General features: G+C 42.9%; 1 protein-coding gene across 3 annotated transcripts in view; it reads left to right on the top strand.

Annotated features, from left to right (window-relative positions):
- Positions 1-1,135: 1,135 nt before the first annotated feature.
- The window catches only part of VMA21 (vacuolar ATPase assembly factor VMA21), a 29,167-nt gene continuing 13,055 nt past the window's right edge, over positions 1,136-17,247 (top strand). Inside the window, exons 1-4 of one of the 3 annotated variants that reach the window (XM_070952002.1) lie at positions 1,136-1,218; positions 2,641-2,750; positions 3,157-3,302; positions 8,935-10,065. In XM_070952002.1, coding sequence (XP_070808103.1) covers positions 1,166-1,218; positions 2,641-2,750; positions 3,157-3,299 — 306 coding nt within the window. In that variant the 5' untranslated portion in view covers positions 1,136-1,165 and the 3' untranslated portion in view covers positions 3,300-3,302; positions 8,935-10,065. Of the gene's footprint in view, positions 1,219-2,640; positions 2,751-3,156; positions 5,163-8,934; positions 10,066-17,247 lie in introns of those variants that run through there. The other 2 variants (XM_070952003.1, XM_070952001.1) reach the window with 2 other exon arrangements.

The raw sequence follows: 17,247 nt of genomic DNA, 5'->3' as shown, positions 1-17,247 counted from the left end.
CCTTTTCAGGATCTGGCCTTCTAAAGAGCAGTCAGGGTTGATCTCTAGGACTGACTGGTTGGATCGCCTTGCAGTCCGAGGGACTCACAAGAGTCTTCTCCAGCACCAGAATTCAAAGGCCTCCATTCTTGTAAGTTCAATTGTAAGTTATATGTCCCCAAATCTTGGGGACATCATAGCCAGTCTGTGTTTTTGCTGATACCCTTTCTCTGTCCTTCTCCTTCAAAACGAATACAGTAATGGTCGACTTTACAATTATTTATTTAGTGACTGTTTGAAGTTGCAACTTAAATCAGTCCTCACACTTACAACTGTCACTGAATCCCCATGGTCAGGCGATCATGTTTAGGCACCTGGCAACTTGGCAAGAATTTACAATGCAGCATCCTGGGATTATGCAATCACCATTTGTGACCGTCCCGACAAGCAAAATTCAGCGAGGGATGCCGGATTCATTTAACAACCGCAGTGATTTACTTAGCTGTGGCAACAAAAGATCCTAAAATTGGCATGACTCTCTTTAACAACATAATTTTGTTTATTTCTGCTTAGCAACAGGAAATTCTGGCAGCTTCGTTTGGGGTGCTTAAAAGGTTATCCCAATTGCACATCCTAAGAAATTCAATGCCAGACTTAAGATGCAATTCTGCATTCATCTGCCCAGATGGCAAATTGTATTGGTCGTTTATACCGATTTATTTATACGGTCAGTCCCTGGGAAATTGGGTGGCATATAAATTTAATTTTATTATAACACTGAAATGATGATGATGATGATCGTATTCAGCAAAACAGGAGCTTGCCACTTCCAATCACACCTTTAGACTCCAAGCCCCATCATCCCCAGCCTGGCTGGAAAACTATGGAAGCTGGAATTCCACCCTTCACCATGACAACAGGTTTTGGGGGTGGGGGGGGAAAGAGAAGCATTGGAGACGCTCTGGCGCTCCGTCTCTATGCCGAAGATATAGATAGCCTCTCTAGGAATTTCCATGCCGGGGGAGAATCTCCTTTTTTTTCTCTCTCTTTTCATGCGCGCCATCTTCTGGTCACGTGACGAGCGACGAGCCGAGAGGCCGGCACGAGGCGCGGTCAGCTGACCGGAAGGGGCTTCCTTCGCGTCCTCCTCGAGGGCTGGAAAAGGAGGAGGAGGCGCCGTTCGGCCATGGAGCGCTACGAGAAGGCGGCGCTCAACGCGCTTTCGCCCCCCGAGGGCCGGTGAGGACGGGGAGCCGTCCGGGGGGAGCCGCTCTTGGGGCTGGGGGGGGGGAAGTCTTCAGCCCGGGGGGGGGCGGGAAAGGAGGAATTAATTTGAGTCCCTGGTTCAAAATGGAGGGTCTCCCCCCGCTCCCCCCCCCCGCATATCTGGGGCTTCTTCCTCATAGGGGAAGGAGGGTTAGGTTGCTTGGAAGGAAGAGTGGAAAATTAGCAATTATCCCAGGCAATTTAGGACAATTTAGGTTATGGTATTCTGAATATTTTCTATATATTTTATATTATATGGTATTTTCTGAGTAATTTTATGTGTGTGTGTGTGTGTGTGTATAATTTATTTATTTATTTATTTATTTATTCAATTTATATACCGCCCTTCTATTGGACTCAGGGCGGTGCACAGCCAAGGATAAAAAACATACCAATACAAAATTTAATACATACATACATAAATACATTATACATACATACATTGATTTCTTTATCAGCAAAATATAAATTTGATACAAAATAGTTTGTCGTGAAAGCGACTGCCTGAGGGCTCCTGGATTGGAGCTGAAAGGTGAAAGGGAAGCAGTATGCTCCCTCTCATATTGGGGTAGACCAGGTGCTTCAACAGAAAAACACTACACACACACACACACACAAATACTTAGCCTCTGCGGGGAGGGAATATATGGTAAGGGTGCGGCTAACTGATGAGGACCAATCAGTCCGAAATAGATCTATATTAGTCTCCCAATAGGCAGCAAAATGCTTGCTTGCTCTCTGATGAAGCCTAGGATAGTGGGTGTGATTTCACTGAGCTATGGCTGCAGACTTGGTTACGTGGGAAAATACCTGGTTGAAGAAAAATACACACAAAAACCTACGACAAAAGAAAGCAAATATATATATATTATATTATACACACACACACACACACACACACACACACACACACCCTTACTTGGGTATGGCTAGCTGATGAGAGCTAAATAGCTTGAAATAGATCTATACTAGTCTCCCTTTATTTATCAGCAAAATATAAATATTATAGATAGATAGATATAGATATAGATATCTCTGACATTGATTCCTGTAGGTTTTAAAATTCAAGATTGGCTGTGTCAGTTGATTTTGGTATAAATAAAAGGTTTGCCTAACTTAAGTGAAACAAGTATCTTTACTGGAAATAATGCAATTAGATACGTAGACGTCTCAAAACCCAGCATTGATTCAAACTAATTTGCTCCGCAAAAAAAAAAAAAAAAAAACCACAATTGCCTTAAAACTTTTTAATCTATGGTAGATGATAACTAGGGCAACGATTCAACCCAATTTCTTGGTAATACTTTGCAAAATTAAAATATTCCTTTCTAAAGCAATTGCCCTGCTCTTTTTGAAAACATAATTCTTTTTCTTTGTTCTGACTTTTTTTGGTAGAAGTGAAGTTTCATTAGCCTCAACTCTAAGGACAATGCTGTTCTTCACAGCTTTAATGATTATGTTACCGATTGGATTGTATTTCTCAACAAAGGCGTATATATTTGAAGGTAATTGTCTGCCTTTTATATTAACATTTCTTTTAACTACATCTCAATATATTCCAGCAGTGTTTGTCAACCTTGGCAACTTGGAGATGTGTGGACTTCATACTGGCTGAGGAATTCTGGGAGTTGAAATCCACACATCTTTAAAGTTGCCAAGGCTGAGAATCATTTCATTGTGGTCTCTTATTAAAACATAAAGAATGTATACCTTATTACACGGTGTTAAGCAGCTGTTCTTTTTTGAATGATAAAAGAATTTGAAATAATTTCGGGAAACATTAGACATGTTTTACATAGGTCACAATCTTCGATTAACAAAACATGGAAGAGTACGTGTTCTTTATTGATCTCTTTGTACACATTATATGTAAGTTTTCATCGTTTCTGTCTTTTCGTTGTTGTTTTCCAGGTATCTTTGGAATGTCTAACAGAGACAGCTACTTTTATGCTGCAATTGTGGCCGTGGTCGCTGTGCACATTGTCCTTGCTCTTTTTGTGTACGTAGCATGGAATGAAGGCTCCCGGCAGTGGCGGGAGGGCAAGCAGGACTAAGAGGTGAATGGCTGCCTGACAAAGGAAGATTTGTAGGTGTGGTGCAAACCTCAAAGACTTTCAGAAGTCCCTGCTTGAATTGGATGAGTTTGGTGGGACGGAAACATTTCGTTTTGTTTGTATGAATCCATGGTTTCAGGAGTCCCAAAATTTAGCACAGCTGGGAAAAAACCAGCAAGAGGAGAAATTGAGTATCTTTCAGAAAACGTTGATAAATTTTCTAGACAAAAAACGTGGACTCCCTGCACCGTAAGTAGATAATAGATAATGCTTTCAGTAGACTTGGTAATATCAAGGTAATTTTTGAGCTTCCAATATCAGTGAAACGGATTGGATTCTTAGGTCTTCGGGAGGGAGATCAGTTTTTGGATTCAATCTGAACGGCTGATCTTAACGGCTAAGAGAAATAAATGTTTTTGGAACTGGTGTTTATTCTGTACGATGACAGAACAATGATGCCAAGTTGAACCAGACTATCACTCTATGTGATAGCTTTTCATGTAAGATTGTTTCCCCCCCAAAAAATTAGATACTGGGTTTTGTCAAATGCCATGATTTTGAACTCAGTTTTCCTGTTATTCACTACCAAGGAGTGAATTCCTTTAAGGAGGAGATTTTCTTGTTTAATGGACCAAGATGTCAATCAATTTATAACCCAAGAGATGTTATCTGGCCATGCAAAAATGTCTCCATGTTGAAATTTAAAGTTTTGTTTTGTCACATGTTCTTTGGGTTGATCAATTGCTACTTTCAGCATCTTTCTGTTGGCAGCCTGTTAATTTGCTGCCTTGTCTTAATGTCTGCAAAGAAGTGACCTCACTGCAGTAACATTATTCCTCTTTTATTGCTGCTGAAAATCATGGACATCATGTGTTGGAATGACTTTGAAATTGGAATTCGGCCTGAACGTCCCATTGCCAGTTTTTGGCGGTGGGGGAGGGAATTCTCTCGTAATATGTTGTATATTATTTGTTGTGAAATAACGAAAATTATCTTCCCCTCCCTCTTTTCATCGGTGAGATGGTTGGCTGCCTCTGACATGACTGGAATTTTGTTGTTTTCTTCACACAAGTAATGTGTGGCTCCCACAAATTGGTGGAATGAACATTTCGCAAATGTTGATCAGGAGCCATGCTTGCTTCAAAATTAAATTATTTCCCCCAAATCTTAATTATATTGGATTTCTAGATTTCCTCATGTTGTTTTTACCAATGATTTTTGGTAAAAAAAAAAAAAAAAAAAAGAAGAAGAAAGAAAGAAAAAAGAGGGATCAGATCAAACACTGGAAATATTTCAGATCTGAATGCAGTGATCATTTTCAAGTCAAAAGATTTGCATTTTGTCAGAGAAAGCTTCCAAATTATGCAACTGCTGCTTGTGTTGCACTACAATGATTTTTCACGGCCCTTTTAAATTCCTCATTTTTCTACGACATTGCTGATCTTATTGTCTCCTCTCTGATAGAGTAAATTTATGTTACGTATTGGAAATGCTGCATTTACAGTCAAAATGCAGTCATATAGATTCCCCGCTGAGCCCAAAGAATTGAAATGGCTGTAGTAGTAGTTTCTGGATGATCCCTTGATACCTAACGAGTTGTAAATATTGTACCATCAGCAATTTCTCCGACGTTGGATCGCTTCCTTATAAATTGGCTGGTCTGGGTGTATATTATGGGATGTATCCGTGGTATATGCTTGCACTGAACTCTAACCAAGGATATGATTGGGCTTCACACGTTGCACTAAGCAATTGGTTTTTGTCCCAGCACATTGTGTGAGACTCGCTCATTAAGGTATGGAAACTGTGATTTCGGGTTTTGTATAAACCCAGTTATTTATACAATAAACTGCCTAAATCATGTGTGATGTGACCCCGGTCTGCATTTTCTTCAGATGGGAGAACTAACTCCCAACAGAGTCATGGGATGTACAGCTGTCTTCAGCCTGTTATCCTGTAAATCAGGTGTCTCCAAAATTGGCACTTTTAAGATTTTTGTAGATTTCAACTTCCAAGGATTCCCCAGCTTAGCATGGCTGATTGGGGAATTCTGGGAGTTGAAGTCCACAAGTCTTAAAGTTGCTAGGTTTGGGCACCCCTGCTCTAGATATTAGTGTATGGAACTATAGGCGTGGTAGCTGGGAACTGGAGGAAATTGCAGCCCTGGCAACATCTGGAATCAATTCTTGAAAGATATGCTTTCATTTTGACTCTTGTTTAGTTCCTGTTTCTTGGTGCTCTCTGAGCTTGCTTGTTTTTTTGCAAATATTTCATTACCCTAACTGATAACATCAGCGCTTCTCCTCTTCTCCTCCACTCCACAAACCCTCATTTCCTTCTAACACTGATGATGTTACCTAGTTGGGTAAAAAAATGTCTGCAAGAAAACCACCAAGCTCAGAGAGCATCAAGGACCCCACAGCCCTCCTCCTCCTCGTCCTCGTCCTCGTCTTCTCTTCTCATCCATTTCACAAATCCCCATTCTCTTCTAGCACTGATGATGTTACCTAGCTGGGGTAATAAAACGTCTACAAGAAAACAAGCAAGCTCGGGGACCACCAAGGACCTCTCATTTCACCCCTGAGCTACAAATATTCTCCTTTATTGGTAGTTCCTGATTCTTAGTGGCACGTGAGTTACTTCCTGCAGACAAAGGGTGTCTGATTCATAGAATCAGGAGGCTTGAAGTCTTTTGTTCAACCCTCTGCCCAGGGTATGAATTCTCAGCTCCCCTCCAAAGAATTGATCGATCAACCTTTGATTCAAAACGTCCAGTGTTGGAGCCCACACAGCTGGTTCTTCAGAAGCAGTCAAGAATAAATTGACCTTGTCATCCGACCACAGTCTAATCCAGAGGTCTGCAACCTTAAACACTCAAAGAGCCATTTGGACCAGTTTTCCCACAGAAAAGAAAACACCGGGAGCCACAAAACCCTTTTGACATCTAAAATGAAGATAACACTGCATATATCGTTTTTTACCTTTATGCTATGTATATATAAAAAAGCTTATTTATCCATGGTTGGCCTACCGGGGGGGGGGTCGAAAAGCTCAATAAATTGTGTGCCGGTGGGTGTCGCACATTGGCGGTTGTGACACATATTTTGGGTGACGGAGCCGCAGCAGAGGGATGAAGGAGCCACATGCGGCTCCTTGCCACATTGTGGGTTGCTGATCCCTGGTCTAATCTGTTATGATCCTTTTCAGCTCTATTAAGGATAATGTCCTGGAAGGACAGATTGATGGAACAAAAAGCAATAAGTCTTCTAAATAAACAAATAAATAATTATATAAGGGGTCCTCAGTGCTCTCTGAGCTTGGTTATTTTCTTGCAGACCCAAGAAGGTAATATCAGTGCTAGAGGGATGTGCATAGAGGAGGAGAAAGAGGAGGAGGACTGAGGTCCTTGGTGCTCTCTGAGCTTGGTTGCTTTCTTGCAGACGTTTCATGACTCAGTTCTAGGTAACTGAGTGATGTTAACCTAGTTTGAGCCATGAAACGCCTGTAAGGAAACAAACCAGGGTCAGAGAGCACCATGGAGCCCTCAGTGAAAATGCTTCTTCTGTCCCCTAAGGGTCACTGTTGAGCTTTGGCACCGTGGGATAATTAAGGCGAATAAAAGTGCTGTTTCGGTCAGCTCTTCCTTGAATAAGACGCCTGTCATTGCAATTTAAAAACGAAAAGTCAACACCTTTACTTCACCTCGTTGCCATGGGCCTACACCAGGGGTGAAATGCTCCCGGTTCGGACCGGATCGCCCGATCCGGTAGCGATGGAGGCGGGTGGTTCGGAGAACCGGTAGCAAAAATCCCTGTCCTCCCCAATGCCCAGCTGAGCCGCACAATCATCAGAGGCTTTCTTTTTTTACTTTTAAAAGCATTTTTTCTACAACCTCTTCCAAAAAAATGCTTTTAAAAGTAAAAAAAAAAAAGCCTCTGATGATTGCGCGGCTCAGCTTGGATCGTCAGAGGCATTTAAAAGAAAAAAAAAAGCCTCTGCCGATCAGGCAACTCCGCTGGGATCGTCAGAGCCTTTTGAAAGCATTTTTTTTACAACCTCTTCGCCGAAGAGGTTGTAGAAAAAATGGTTTTAAAAGTTAAAAAACAAAAATTGGCCACGCCCACCCAGTCACATTACCCACCCACCCCACCAAGCCACGCCCACAGAACCGGTAGTAACAAATTTTAGATTTCACCGCTGGCCTACCCAGCTTAATTTTTCAGTGTCTCGATCTCATTCTTGTCCCTAGCTGAGCCTCGAAAGCCGAACAGTGTCTTAACTGTACTTAACGTAGCTGTAACTGGCATAGAGGTTAATTTTTGGAAAGGGAAAATTACAGGGAATTCCGGGGCAGCGTTTTTGCACCCTCTTTGCAGTCTCCTACAGTCACGCGATTTATGCAATTTATGACCTGCTTTGCCATAAATAGGGGAATACTTCCAGCAACCCCCTTCTCCACCAATTGGATACAACGGGTTTCCTTTATGACCGCACCATTCATTCAACAACCGTAGCCTTCCCTTTAATGTCCACCCCAAAAACGTTGGTAAAATCGGGGCGCGGTCATATGGTGACCTATTTAGCCAGCGCAACTTAACGACCCGCAATTCTGGGCTCGGCTACAGTCGTAAGTTGAGGACTTTCTACCCCTGTGAGCCGCCTTGAGTCGCCACGTGCGAATCGGCGCCAGTATAAATTTTCTAATAAATAATAAATTCAAAAAAATAAATAAAAAATTGCCCGTGTTGTATTCTGAATCCGTGCCAAAGCCAAGAAGCCCCAGCTTTCCCTCGATGTGTCCGTAAAGCTTTTAAAGAGTTGAGCTTAATTCAAAGAATGTTTTATTTCGTTTTGAGGATCATAGTCCAATCCTGCCCCTCCCTGCTTCTTACCCCTCCCTCATCTTAAAATGCTACTTACTTTTCCTTTACAAAGAAAAGAGAGTGTCTTAACATTACTACCGGTAGTAACAGTCAGACTGGGAAACAGTTGGGATTCCATCAGGAATGGGCTTCAAAATCTTTAGCAAGGGGTTCTCTGCCTGGTTGCTGGGTGGGCGTGGCCATGGTGGGCGTGGCCTAGTCAACCTCCTGTGTGTGTTTTGCCCTCCCCGGGCTCCAGAGGCTTTTCCTCACGCCTCCAGGAGGGCGAAAATGGCCTCCCCAGACTCCGGAGGCCCTTCTGGCGGCCTGAACAGAAGCCGGAACTTCCGGTAGGCCTGTTTTTTGCCTTCCTCGAGCCTCCGTATGCGCCCTGCACTTACTTACCTGCATCCAAAACGGGCCGCGTGGGGACTCCTGGGAGGGGCGGGGACGGGTGGGCGGGGCCAGCCAAGAGTGGGATTTGGGGTTTCTCCGAACCGCACAGAATCTTAGCTAGAGGTTCTCCCGAACTCCTGCGAACCCCAACAGCCCACCCCTGGATTCCAAGTTTTCAGCAGAAGGAACCAAAATTCCTCCTCCTCCCTGGTGATGCCACATCGGCCGTCTCTCTACAATGCCTGGAGGGGTCGGGTAATTGTACGTTTGTCGGTCAAAGATGCTAGGGGTGAAGCGGAGGGGAGAGAAGCGACAAAAATAGAGCCATCATTTCCCAGCACAATATTGTATAAAACAATATTTTTTTTTGTAAACAGGTTGGAGGATGCTGGGAACGGAGTCGCTGCAATATAACAATTATTGCGTGTGTTATGCCATCTCCGGCTTTGTGCTTGCTTGCTTGTAAACGAAAAGACAAACAAACTAACTTAAATCATAAAGGGAAGGTGCTTTTGTTTTCCTAAGGAGCTAGGCGAGAGGGTCGAGAATTAAAAAGCTGCATAATTTTGGTTACGTGGCGAAATCCACCACCTTTGGAAGAAATTGACGTGACTCAACTTTGTTTAAAGGAACGCAACCTCGATAAAAAGATTAGAAAAGCTTTACGGCCTCAACAGGCCTTCACCTTGTCTGCCAGCATTTATTCCCGCCCCATTTTAGAGTGTCCAAGAAAAGAGACTTGAATTGTTCTTAGCTTCTGGCTACAAGTGAAGAAAGTCATTTTGATATCTTGCAGAAGAATATACTGTCCAGCCTGCTGCTTTTTTTTTCTTTTTTTTTTCTCATTCAAGTCATTCAAGTGACTCTGGTTGCAAAACAAAACAGAAGAAGCAGAAGGCAGATAATGCTAAAAAATTAATAATAAAGCAGTTAAAATTCAAATTGGGTTGCAAAACCAACCTTAATTAAAACCAGGTCTGTTAGCTCCTCTTTGCAGAAAGCGGCCATCGAGCGCTTTCCCAACTTTTACGGGTTCCTAGCAGCTGACCAGCTTGGCTTTACAGATTGACAAGAGTTGGAAGAGGCCTTGTAGGTCATCTAGTCCAACCCCCCTCCTTCGCCCGAACTGGAGACCCTACACCAGAAGTCTGCAACCTTAAACATTCAAAGAGCCATTTGGACCTGTTTCCCACAGAAAAGAAAACACCGGGAGCCACAAAACCCTTCCAGTGCCTGACTATTTCTTGAGCGGCCACAAAACTAGCATATGTAGTTAAATTAAACCTTCTGTTTTCTTCTGAAACTTTTCTTGGATTTATCCATGGTTGGCCTACCAGGGGTTGAAAATAAATAAATATTATTTATTTTTTTATAAATAAATAAATAAATTGTGTGTCGGTGGGTGTCGCACATTGGCAGTTGTGACGCAAATTTTGAGTGACAGGGAGCCGCAGCAGATGGGTGAAAGAGCCACATGCGGCTCCAGAGCCGCAGGTTGCTGACCCCTGCCGTACGCCATTTCTGACAAACGGCAGTCCAGTCTCTTCTTGAAAGCTTCCAATGATGAAGCTCCCACAGCTGCTGAGTTCTGTCCAAACCCGTCCCTTAGATTTTGGAGCCATGATATTCTTCTGCCTGGACCTCGTTTGCCTTCAATCTTTCTCGGAGGATTAAGTGAAGGATGCCGTATTTTTTTCTAAGTGTCGCATGTCTGAAATATTCTAACTTTTTCCCTTTTTTTAAAAAAATGGTTTTGATGATTTCCCTTGGCTTTTCCTGGCGGCTTATCCCCTCCTCCTTTCTGATTTTGTCAATCCAGTTTATACGTAACAATCGCCTGTAAACTTCAATGCTTCTGGTCTCTTCAAGTGGACCAACTCTCCACCCCTTAGAGCAGGATAGAAAAGATGTAACATCTGACGAGCATCTGATTTTTCAATCTTAGGCTTATTTCGTGACCGTGGAAGACTTCCACGGGTTCAAAATCTGCCCTTGCACAAGAGATGATCTTGATGCATTGTTAAACCGATCGGTTTTTCTCCCTGCATGATGACTTCCAACCCAGCATCTTCATCGGTACGGAATAAATAGGATGAGAAATGGAGGTTCTTTTGTCAGCTTCTGTCGCTTGAAGAGTTGCAGGACTATTTTGAAGAAGTCAAGGTCACCGTAATCCCATACAAAAAATAACTACTCTTCCCGCCCCCCCAAAAAAATCCAATTTTCCGATTATTTTCAAGGACAGAGTGCTCCAAGGATGAGAGAAGATGCTTGCTGGCAACTCAGCACAGTGGCGATCAGAAAAAGGAAATTTGTCCTGTTTTTCTACGATGCTTAAGAGGTCTAAATTGGTCTTTTTTTCTCTCTCTCTGTAAATGCAGCCCCAGACAGTTGGCTTGAATGAAAAGCAATTCAGGTTCTGAATGGCAACACAGAATAAAAGCTGAAGACAATCCAAAGATTTATAGCTTCTTGAATGAGGAGGAGGAAGAGGAGGAGGAAAAAAAAAAGCATTTTTTTTTTTGGAAAAGTAGGGGAAAGAGAAAGGAAAGCTCTATTGAGATTAGCTGAGTTTCGTTTGGAAATGAAATAATTTAATTGAGAGGAACGAACTCGGATCAACTTGTTTCTGCTTTAGCTGCATCTCTATATCAACAACAACAACAACAACAACAACAACAATATAATAATAATAATAATAATAATAATAATAATAATAATAATAATAATAATAAGCGTGCATAATAGTAGTGCAGGGTTTTATATTACTGTCGTATAAAAGATAATACACTTTGAAAACCTGTTTTGCAAACTTTATACAGCAAAGCTTTTTGAGTTACAATTCATGTCCTTCAATTTCGACATTTGGATTCGGTTTTTACATTGTACAGAATCATGTTGTGGAGTCTCCCATCCTATCGCATTTTTTTTTTTTTTTGCACCCAAAAATAGAGATTTCTCTCAGGCCGGAAAAAATAACTTTCAGCACATCTTTAAACTAAGAAGGAAAAATGTATCTCAGTTTTATAGTAATTTTCTTTCCTGATCACCTGGAATCAATTTTGACTCGCCCTGGGAACATTTTGGGTTTTAAATGCACCCAGGACCCATCTGGGACTTCACTCAGATCTGGATATGGTCAGTTCTTGGACCCTTGTGTCCCCCATAGAGGAGCCCAGGCATTTGTTAAAAGGATGGGAGTGGATAAGCAGCAGTTTTGCATGTTGCTAGACTGATGCAGTGGCTCAGTGGCTAAGCTTGTCGATCAAAAGGTCAGCAGTTCAGCGGTTCAAATCCCTAGCGCTGCGTAATGGGGTGAGCTCCCGTTCCTTGTCCCAGCTTCTGCCAACCTAGTAGTTTGAAAGCAGGTAAAAAATGCAAGTAGAAAACCAGGGACTACCTTTGGTGGGAAGGTAACAGCGTTTCGTGCATCTTTGGCGTTTAGTCATGCTGTCACATGACCACGGAGACATTTTCGGACAGCGCTGGCTCTTCGGCTTTGAAACGGAGATGAGCACTGCCCCCTAGAGTCGGGAACGACTAGAACATACGTGCGAGGGGAACCTTTACCTTAGACTGACCAGGAGATGGCAGCAAAGAGCTGCAGAAAAACCAAACGCTTTGCTGCCATCTGTTGGTCCTCTGGCTTTCTGCAGCCCAGAACTTGTAGCCTTACAGCCAGGGCATCCTGCTGGCACCTAACGTGTCTTTTACGTGTGAAAACCCTGGCAGAAGAGTGCTACCCTCTTAATGTAGCCATGCTCAGTGGCTTTTAACAGATTAACAGAGTTGGAAGGGACCTTGTAGGTCATCTAGTCCAACCCCCCGTCCAAGCAAACCCTACATCATTTCTGGCAGATGGCAGCCCAGTCTCTTCTCGAAAGCCTCCAGTGATGAAGCTCCCACAACTTCTGAAGGCAACTTCTGAAGGCAACTTCTGTTCCATTTGGCTGATTGTTCTCACTATCAGAAAATTCCTCCTTATTGCCAGGTTATTCTATTTTTTAAATTTTGTATTGTATGTGTTTTTATTGTTTGGCTGTGCACCACCCTGAGTCCTTCGGGAGTAGGGCGGTATAGAAATCTAATAAAATGAAATGAAAATGAAATGATTCTCTCCTCGATGTGTGGACTTCAACTCCCAGAATTCCCCAGCCAGCTCTGGGGGGTTTTTAACAGTAACATTGTTGGAAGGGACCTTGGAGGTCATCTAGTCGAACCCCCCCTGCTCCCGCAGGAGACCTGTACTAGGGATTCGAACTGCCGACCCTTTCTGATCGACAAGCTCAGTGTCTTAGCCACTGAGGTCTTGAAGCTTGAGAAACATTGGCCTAGATAATTGGTGGTTTAGCATGTGAGACTAATCGAGACTTCCCTTCAAGTCGTAACCTTGATTTATTTGGAGATAGCGTGCCAATCACGTATGCGATAACAGTCTCTTGGCTTTAGCATGTGCGAAAAGGGCCCCTTGCTGGCCTGCCCTTTTTAAGACTAGTGGGTGTCTTGCATAAGGATGCTTGCAGAAGGCTGCTGGGCCAACCTACCACCTCTTTAGCTGCTTTCCCATTACAGCTAACCCTATTTTAACCAGCCTTAGCTGCCTCTTCCTCCTCCTCCTCTTGATTGAAAGAGGGAGGAAAATAAAGGCCACACACAAAGAGGCAATTTCAGTAATTAAAAGCAAACCACTTTCCTTCCCGAGCGGCGAAAAACTAGGCCAAGTTGCTTTTTTTGTGGAGGGAAAGAATAGAAAGCATCGCCAGCAACGGGCAGCGAAAGCGGGCAGCGGGCGCCTCCTCGGATGGCGCAGCACGCTTTCCTGAAAAGAGTTGCTATTTGTGTCGCTTTGCAGCCTCCATTCTTCCCTTTGTGTCCTGTTGTGTTCAGGCAAACTGCCTGCTCCCCTGGCTTTGCAGCCTCTGGGACGGGCTCAGAGGCATCACCCTGGATGAGGAGCCCCCCACAAGGGATTGGGGCTTGCTGGCCAGAGAAATTGGGGCAGTGGCATAACTCCAGGAGGAACCACAAGGGCAGGAGGGGCAAAGTTTGCTAATTCTGTTGGAACAATCCTTGTTCTGCCCCAGCTATGGACCCCAAAGCAACACACACAAAGTCCGTTCAAACCTTATTTTACTAAATAAACCAGTCTTTTACAACAACGGCTGTTAATTAACTGCATTAACAGCCGCCAAGAATTCAAAGAATAATAACTGAAAGCTTACTGTGGTTGGCAGAACACCCAGAAGCAATTTGCAGGAAGCTGATAAGCTAAGCAAGACAAGACACGAAGATATGTGAACGAAGTTGTTCCCTGCAAATTGCTTCAGTCAGCATTCCTCCTTAAATAGGCTAAGGGAGTGGCCAATTAGCCCCAAGCCTTACTCTCGAGAAGACCTCCTCCTGAGGAGCCACTCCTGCCTTTTGGCAGCTCTGAGCGCCCATGCATCGAGAAGAGGCTCCTCCTCTTCGTCCTCTTCACTTATGGGAGCTTCTGGAGGTTCTGAAGGCCCTGGCTGAATCCCCGCCTCTGGCACCACATCTTCTCCAGCCTCCTCACTGTCCGACTCAAGTGCCAGCTGCACAGGCTGCTGACACAGCACCACACCAGCCTCCTCGCTGTCGGAATCAGCTGCTACCTGCACAGGCCACGTATGGGCCACAACAATCCTAGATCTGATTTCAAAACCGCGACGTTATCCCGCTCTTGGCTTGGTCCGGAATTGGCCTAACCACGTGCCATCATGCCCTCCAACTTATCCTCTGTCTCTTGCCTCACGTCCCTGGTGTTGAACTCGGCCAGTCTTACTTGACTACGGTTCGTTTAGTGACCGTTCAAAGTCATGATCGCCCTGGGAAAAAAGCGACTTACGTCCATTTTTCATACCTGACGACCCTTGCGGCACCCCCGTGCTCGCATGCTCTAAATTGGCCACCGACTCGTACTTATGACGGTCTCAGTATCCTTGGGGTCGTAGGATCACATTTTGCCAAGCAAAAAGCAAAACGGGGAAGCCAGATTCGCTAACTTAACGAAGTGCATCGATTTCCCTTAACAACCGGGGGAAAGAAAGTTCGTAAAATGAGGCAAAGAACTCACTCAGCAAATGTCTTACTTAAACAGCAGAAATTTGGGGGCTCAAATTGTGGTCGTGGGTTGAGCGCTAGCTGTATTTAATATCCCTTCATTCCAGCAAGGTGAGCTTCAAAACAAAACAACAACAAAAAAAAAACCTGGAAATTTGCTAGGTTTCGTTGTGTCTTGCTTGCAAAAAAAAAAAGGGGAGTGAAAACCCAAGACAAAAGGAATCCTCGGTGGGGCCCAGCAAATTTTGCACCCATATTATTTCATGGTGACTCAGAGACGGGGTGGGGAGCCCTTCACTCAACCCTACATTTTGGGTAAAGGCCCTACATTTTGGGAAGGACTATTTTGGCCTCTGGCTGCAAGCTGTCAACTTGCCATCTTCTCCCGGCTTCTAAATTTGGGCTTGTGAGATTTTTTTTTGCCTTTGAGAAATGCTCGGGATCCAGAACACATTTTTATAGAGCTCCACCTCTTTTCTATCCATGGACACCGACTGCTCTTCAACGTTAAGTGAGGAGGAGAAGGAGGAAGAAAACCAGAGTCGTCGGGAGTCGGGCAGCACCGCCATTTAAATTCTTCGTGGTATTATTCATAATAGAAGCACAGACTTCCAACGTCTTCCTGCAACTCGGAGGAACTTGAAAAAGGAAGAAGAAATTGGCTGCTTTGATCTACCTACTTCCTATTTGTCTAGCACAGAGGTCTTCAAACTTGGCAGCTTTTAAGACTTGTGGACTTCAACTCCCAGAATTCTCCAGCCAGCTATGCTATTCTATGCCAGCTATGCTGGCTGGAGAATTCTGGAAGTTGAAATCCAGAAGTCTTAAAGCTGCCACGTTTGAAGACCTCTGCATTTTGGAGTAAAAGCATCCTGCTATTTTTGGGAGAAAGCGAAAGGCAAGAGAAGGTGGAATTGCCTTGGTTTAATTGCTCTGGCTTCAGTGTGATGCGGGAAAGCATTTGTTTATAACAAGCAATTCAGCCGGTGTTTCTTTTGGCCAATGTCCAGTGATTCATCTGTTTGCTTTGAAGAGCTGCCCTATTTTAACTGATTACCAGTCTATTGGTAGTATTTAGATCCCACCTCTTCTCCAGCAACTCAGAGCGGCTTATCTTTCATTTTCTCCCCGTAACAACAACTACCCCTGCGAGGTAGTCCAACAACTTTACCCCTTCAGCACCTTGACTCTTAGAGCAGGATGCAGCCCTTAGGGGCTCTTAGCTTCCTGGCATCACCTGACTTTTGAAAAAGAGCTTTTGTAGGTAAGTAGCTAACAGACAGACAGATAGATAGATAGATGGATAGATTGATAGATAGATGATAGATAGGTAGATAGAAGATAGATAGATAGATAGATAGATAGATAGATAGATAGATAGATAGATAGATGATAGATAGATGATAGATGGATGAGAGAGATACAGAGGTAGGTAGGTAGGTAGATATATAAATATAGAGATTATATATATATATATCTACCTACCTACCTACCTATATAGAGTTCTATAGAGATATATTTAGGGTAGGTAGGTAGATGTTAGATGATAGGTAGGTAGGTTGATAATAGATAGGTAGATAGATGAGAGAGATACAGAGGTAGGTAGCTAGGGAGAAATAGATAGAAATCTATAGAGATATATTTAGATTAGATAGATAGATAGATAGATAGATAGATAGATAGATAGATAGATAGATAGATGATGGATAGATTGATAGATGATAGGTAGATCGAGTGATAGATGAGAGATACAGAGGTAAGTAGGTAGGTAGGTAGATATAGAGATATAGTAGAGATCTATAGATATATTTAGATTAGATAGATGATAGATAGAAATAGATGATAGATAGATAGATAGATAGATAGATAGATAGATAGATAGATAGATGGATGGATGGATGGATGGATGGATGGATGGATGGATGGATGAGAGAGATACAGAGGTAGGAAGGTAGGTAGATATGTAGATATAGAGATTATATATATCTATATATCTACCTACCTACCTACCTATATAGAGTTCTATAGAGATATATTTAGAATAGGTAGGTAGGTAGGTAGATGTTAGATAGATGATAGGTAGGTTGATGATAGATAGGTAGATAGAGAGATGAGAGAGATACAGAGGTAGGTAGCTAGGGAGAGATAGATAGAAATCTATAGAGATATATTTAGATTAGATAAATAGATTGATAGATGGATAGATTGATAGATGATAGGTAGATAGAGTGATAGATGAGAGATACAGAGGTAAGTAGGTAGGTAGGTAGATATAGAGATATAGTAGAGATCTATAGATATATTTAGATTAGATAGATGATAGATAGAAATAGATGATAGATAGATAGATAGATAGATAGATAGATAGATAGATAGATAGATAGATAGATAGAAAATAGACAAGACAGACAAGATAGAAGATAGATAGATACCGATAGATACGTAGATAGATAGAAATAGATTGATGAGAGAAAGAGCTGGTGGATGGATGGATATAATGCACACATGGATAAATAGATAACACTTAGAGAGATACACATGAAAATGCACAAGGAATAGTCAGACTGACAAAGCTTTGCCTTTATTTTAGTTTTGCACCTCAGGAA

Source organism: Pituophis catenifer, unplaced genomic scaffold (assembly GCF_029215685.1).
Source record: "Pituophis catenifer annectens isolate HBS135680 unplaced genomic scaffold, rPitCat1.0.hap2 SCAF_11, whole genome shotgun sequence".
Lineage (NCBI taxonomy): Eukaryota > Metazoa > Chordata > Lepidosauria > Squamata > Colubridae > Pituophis > Pituophis catenifer.
The sequence above is the reverse complement of the archived record's forward strand: the minus strand, read 5'-3'. Positions and strand labels throughout refer to the sequence as shown.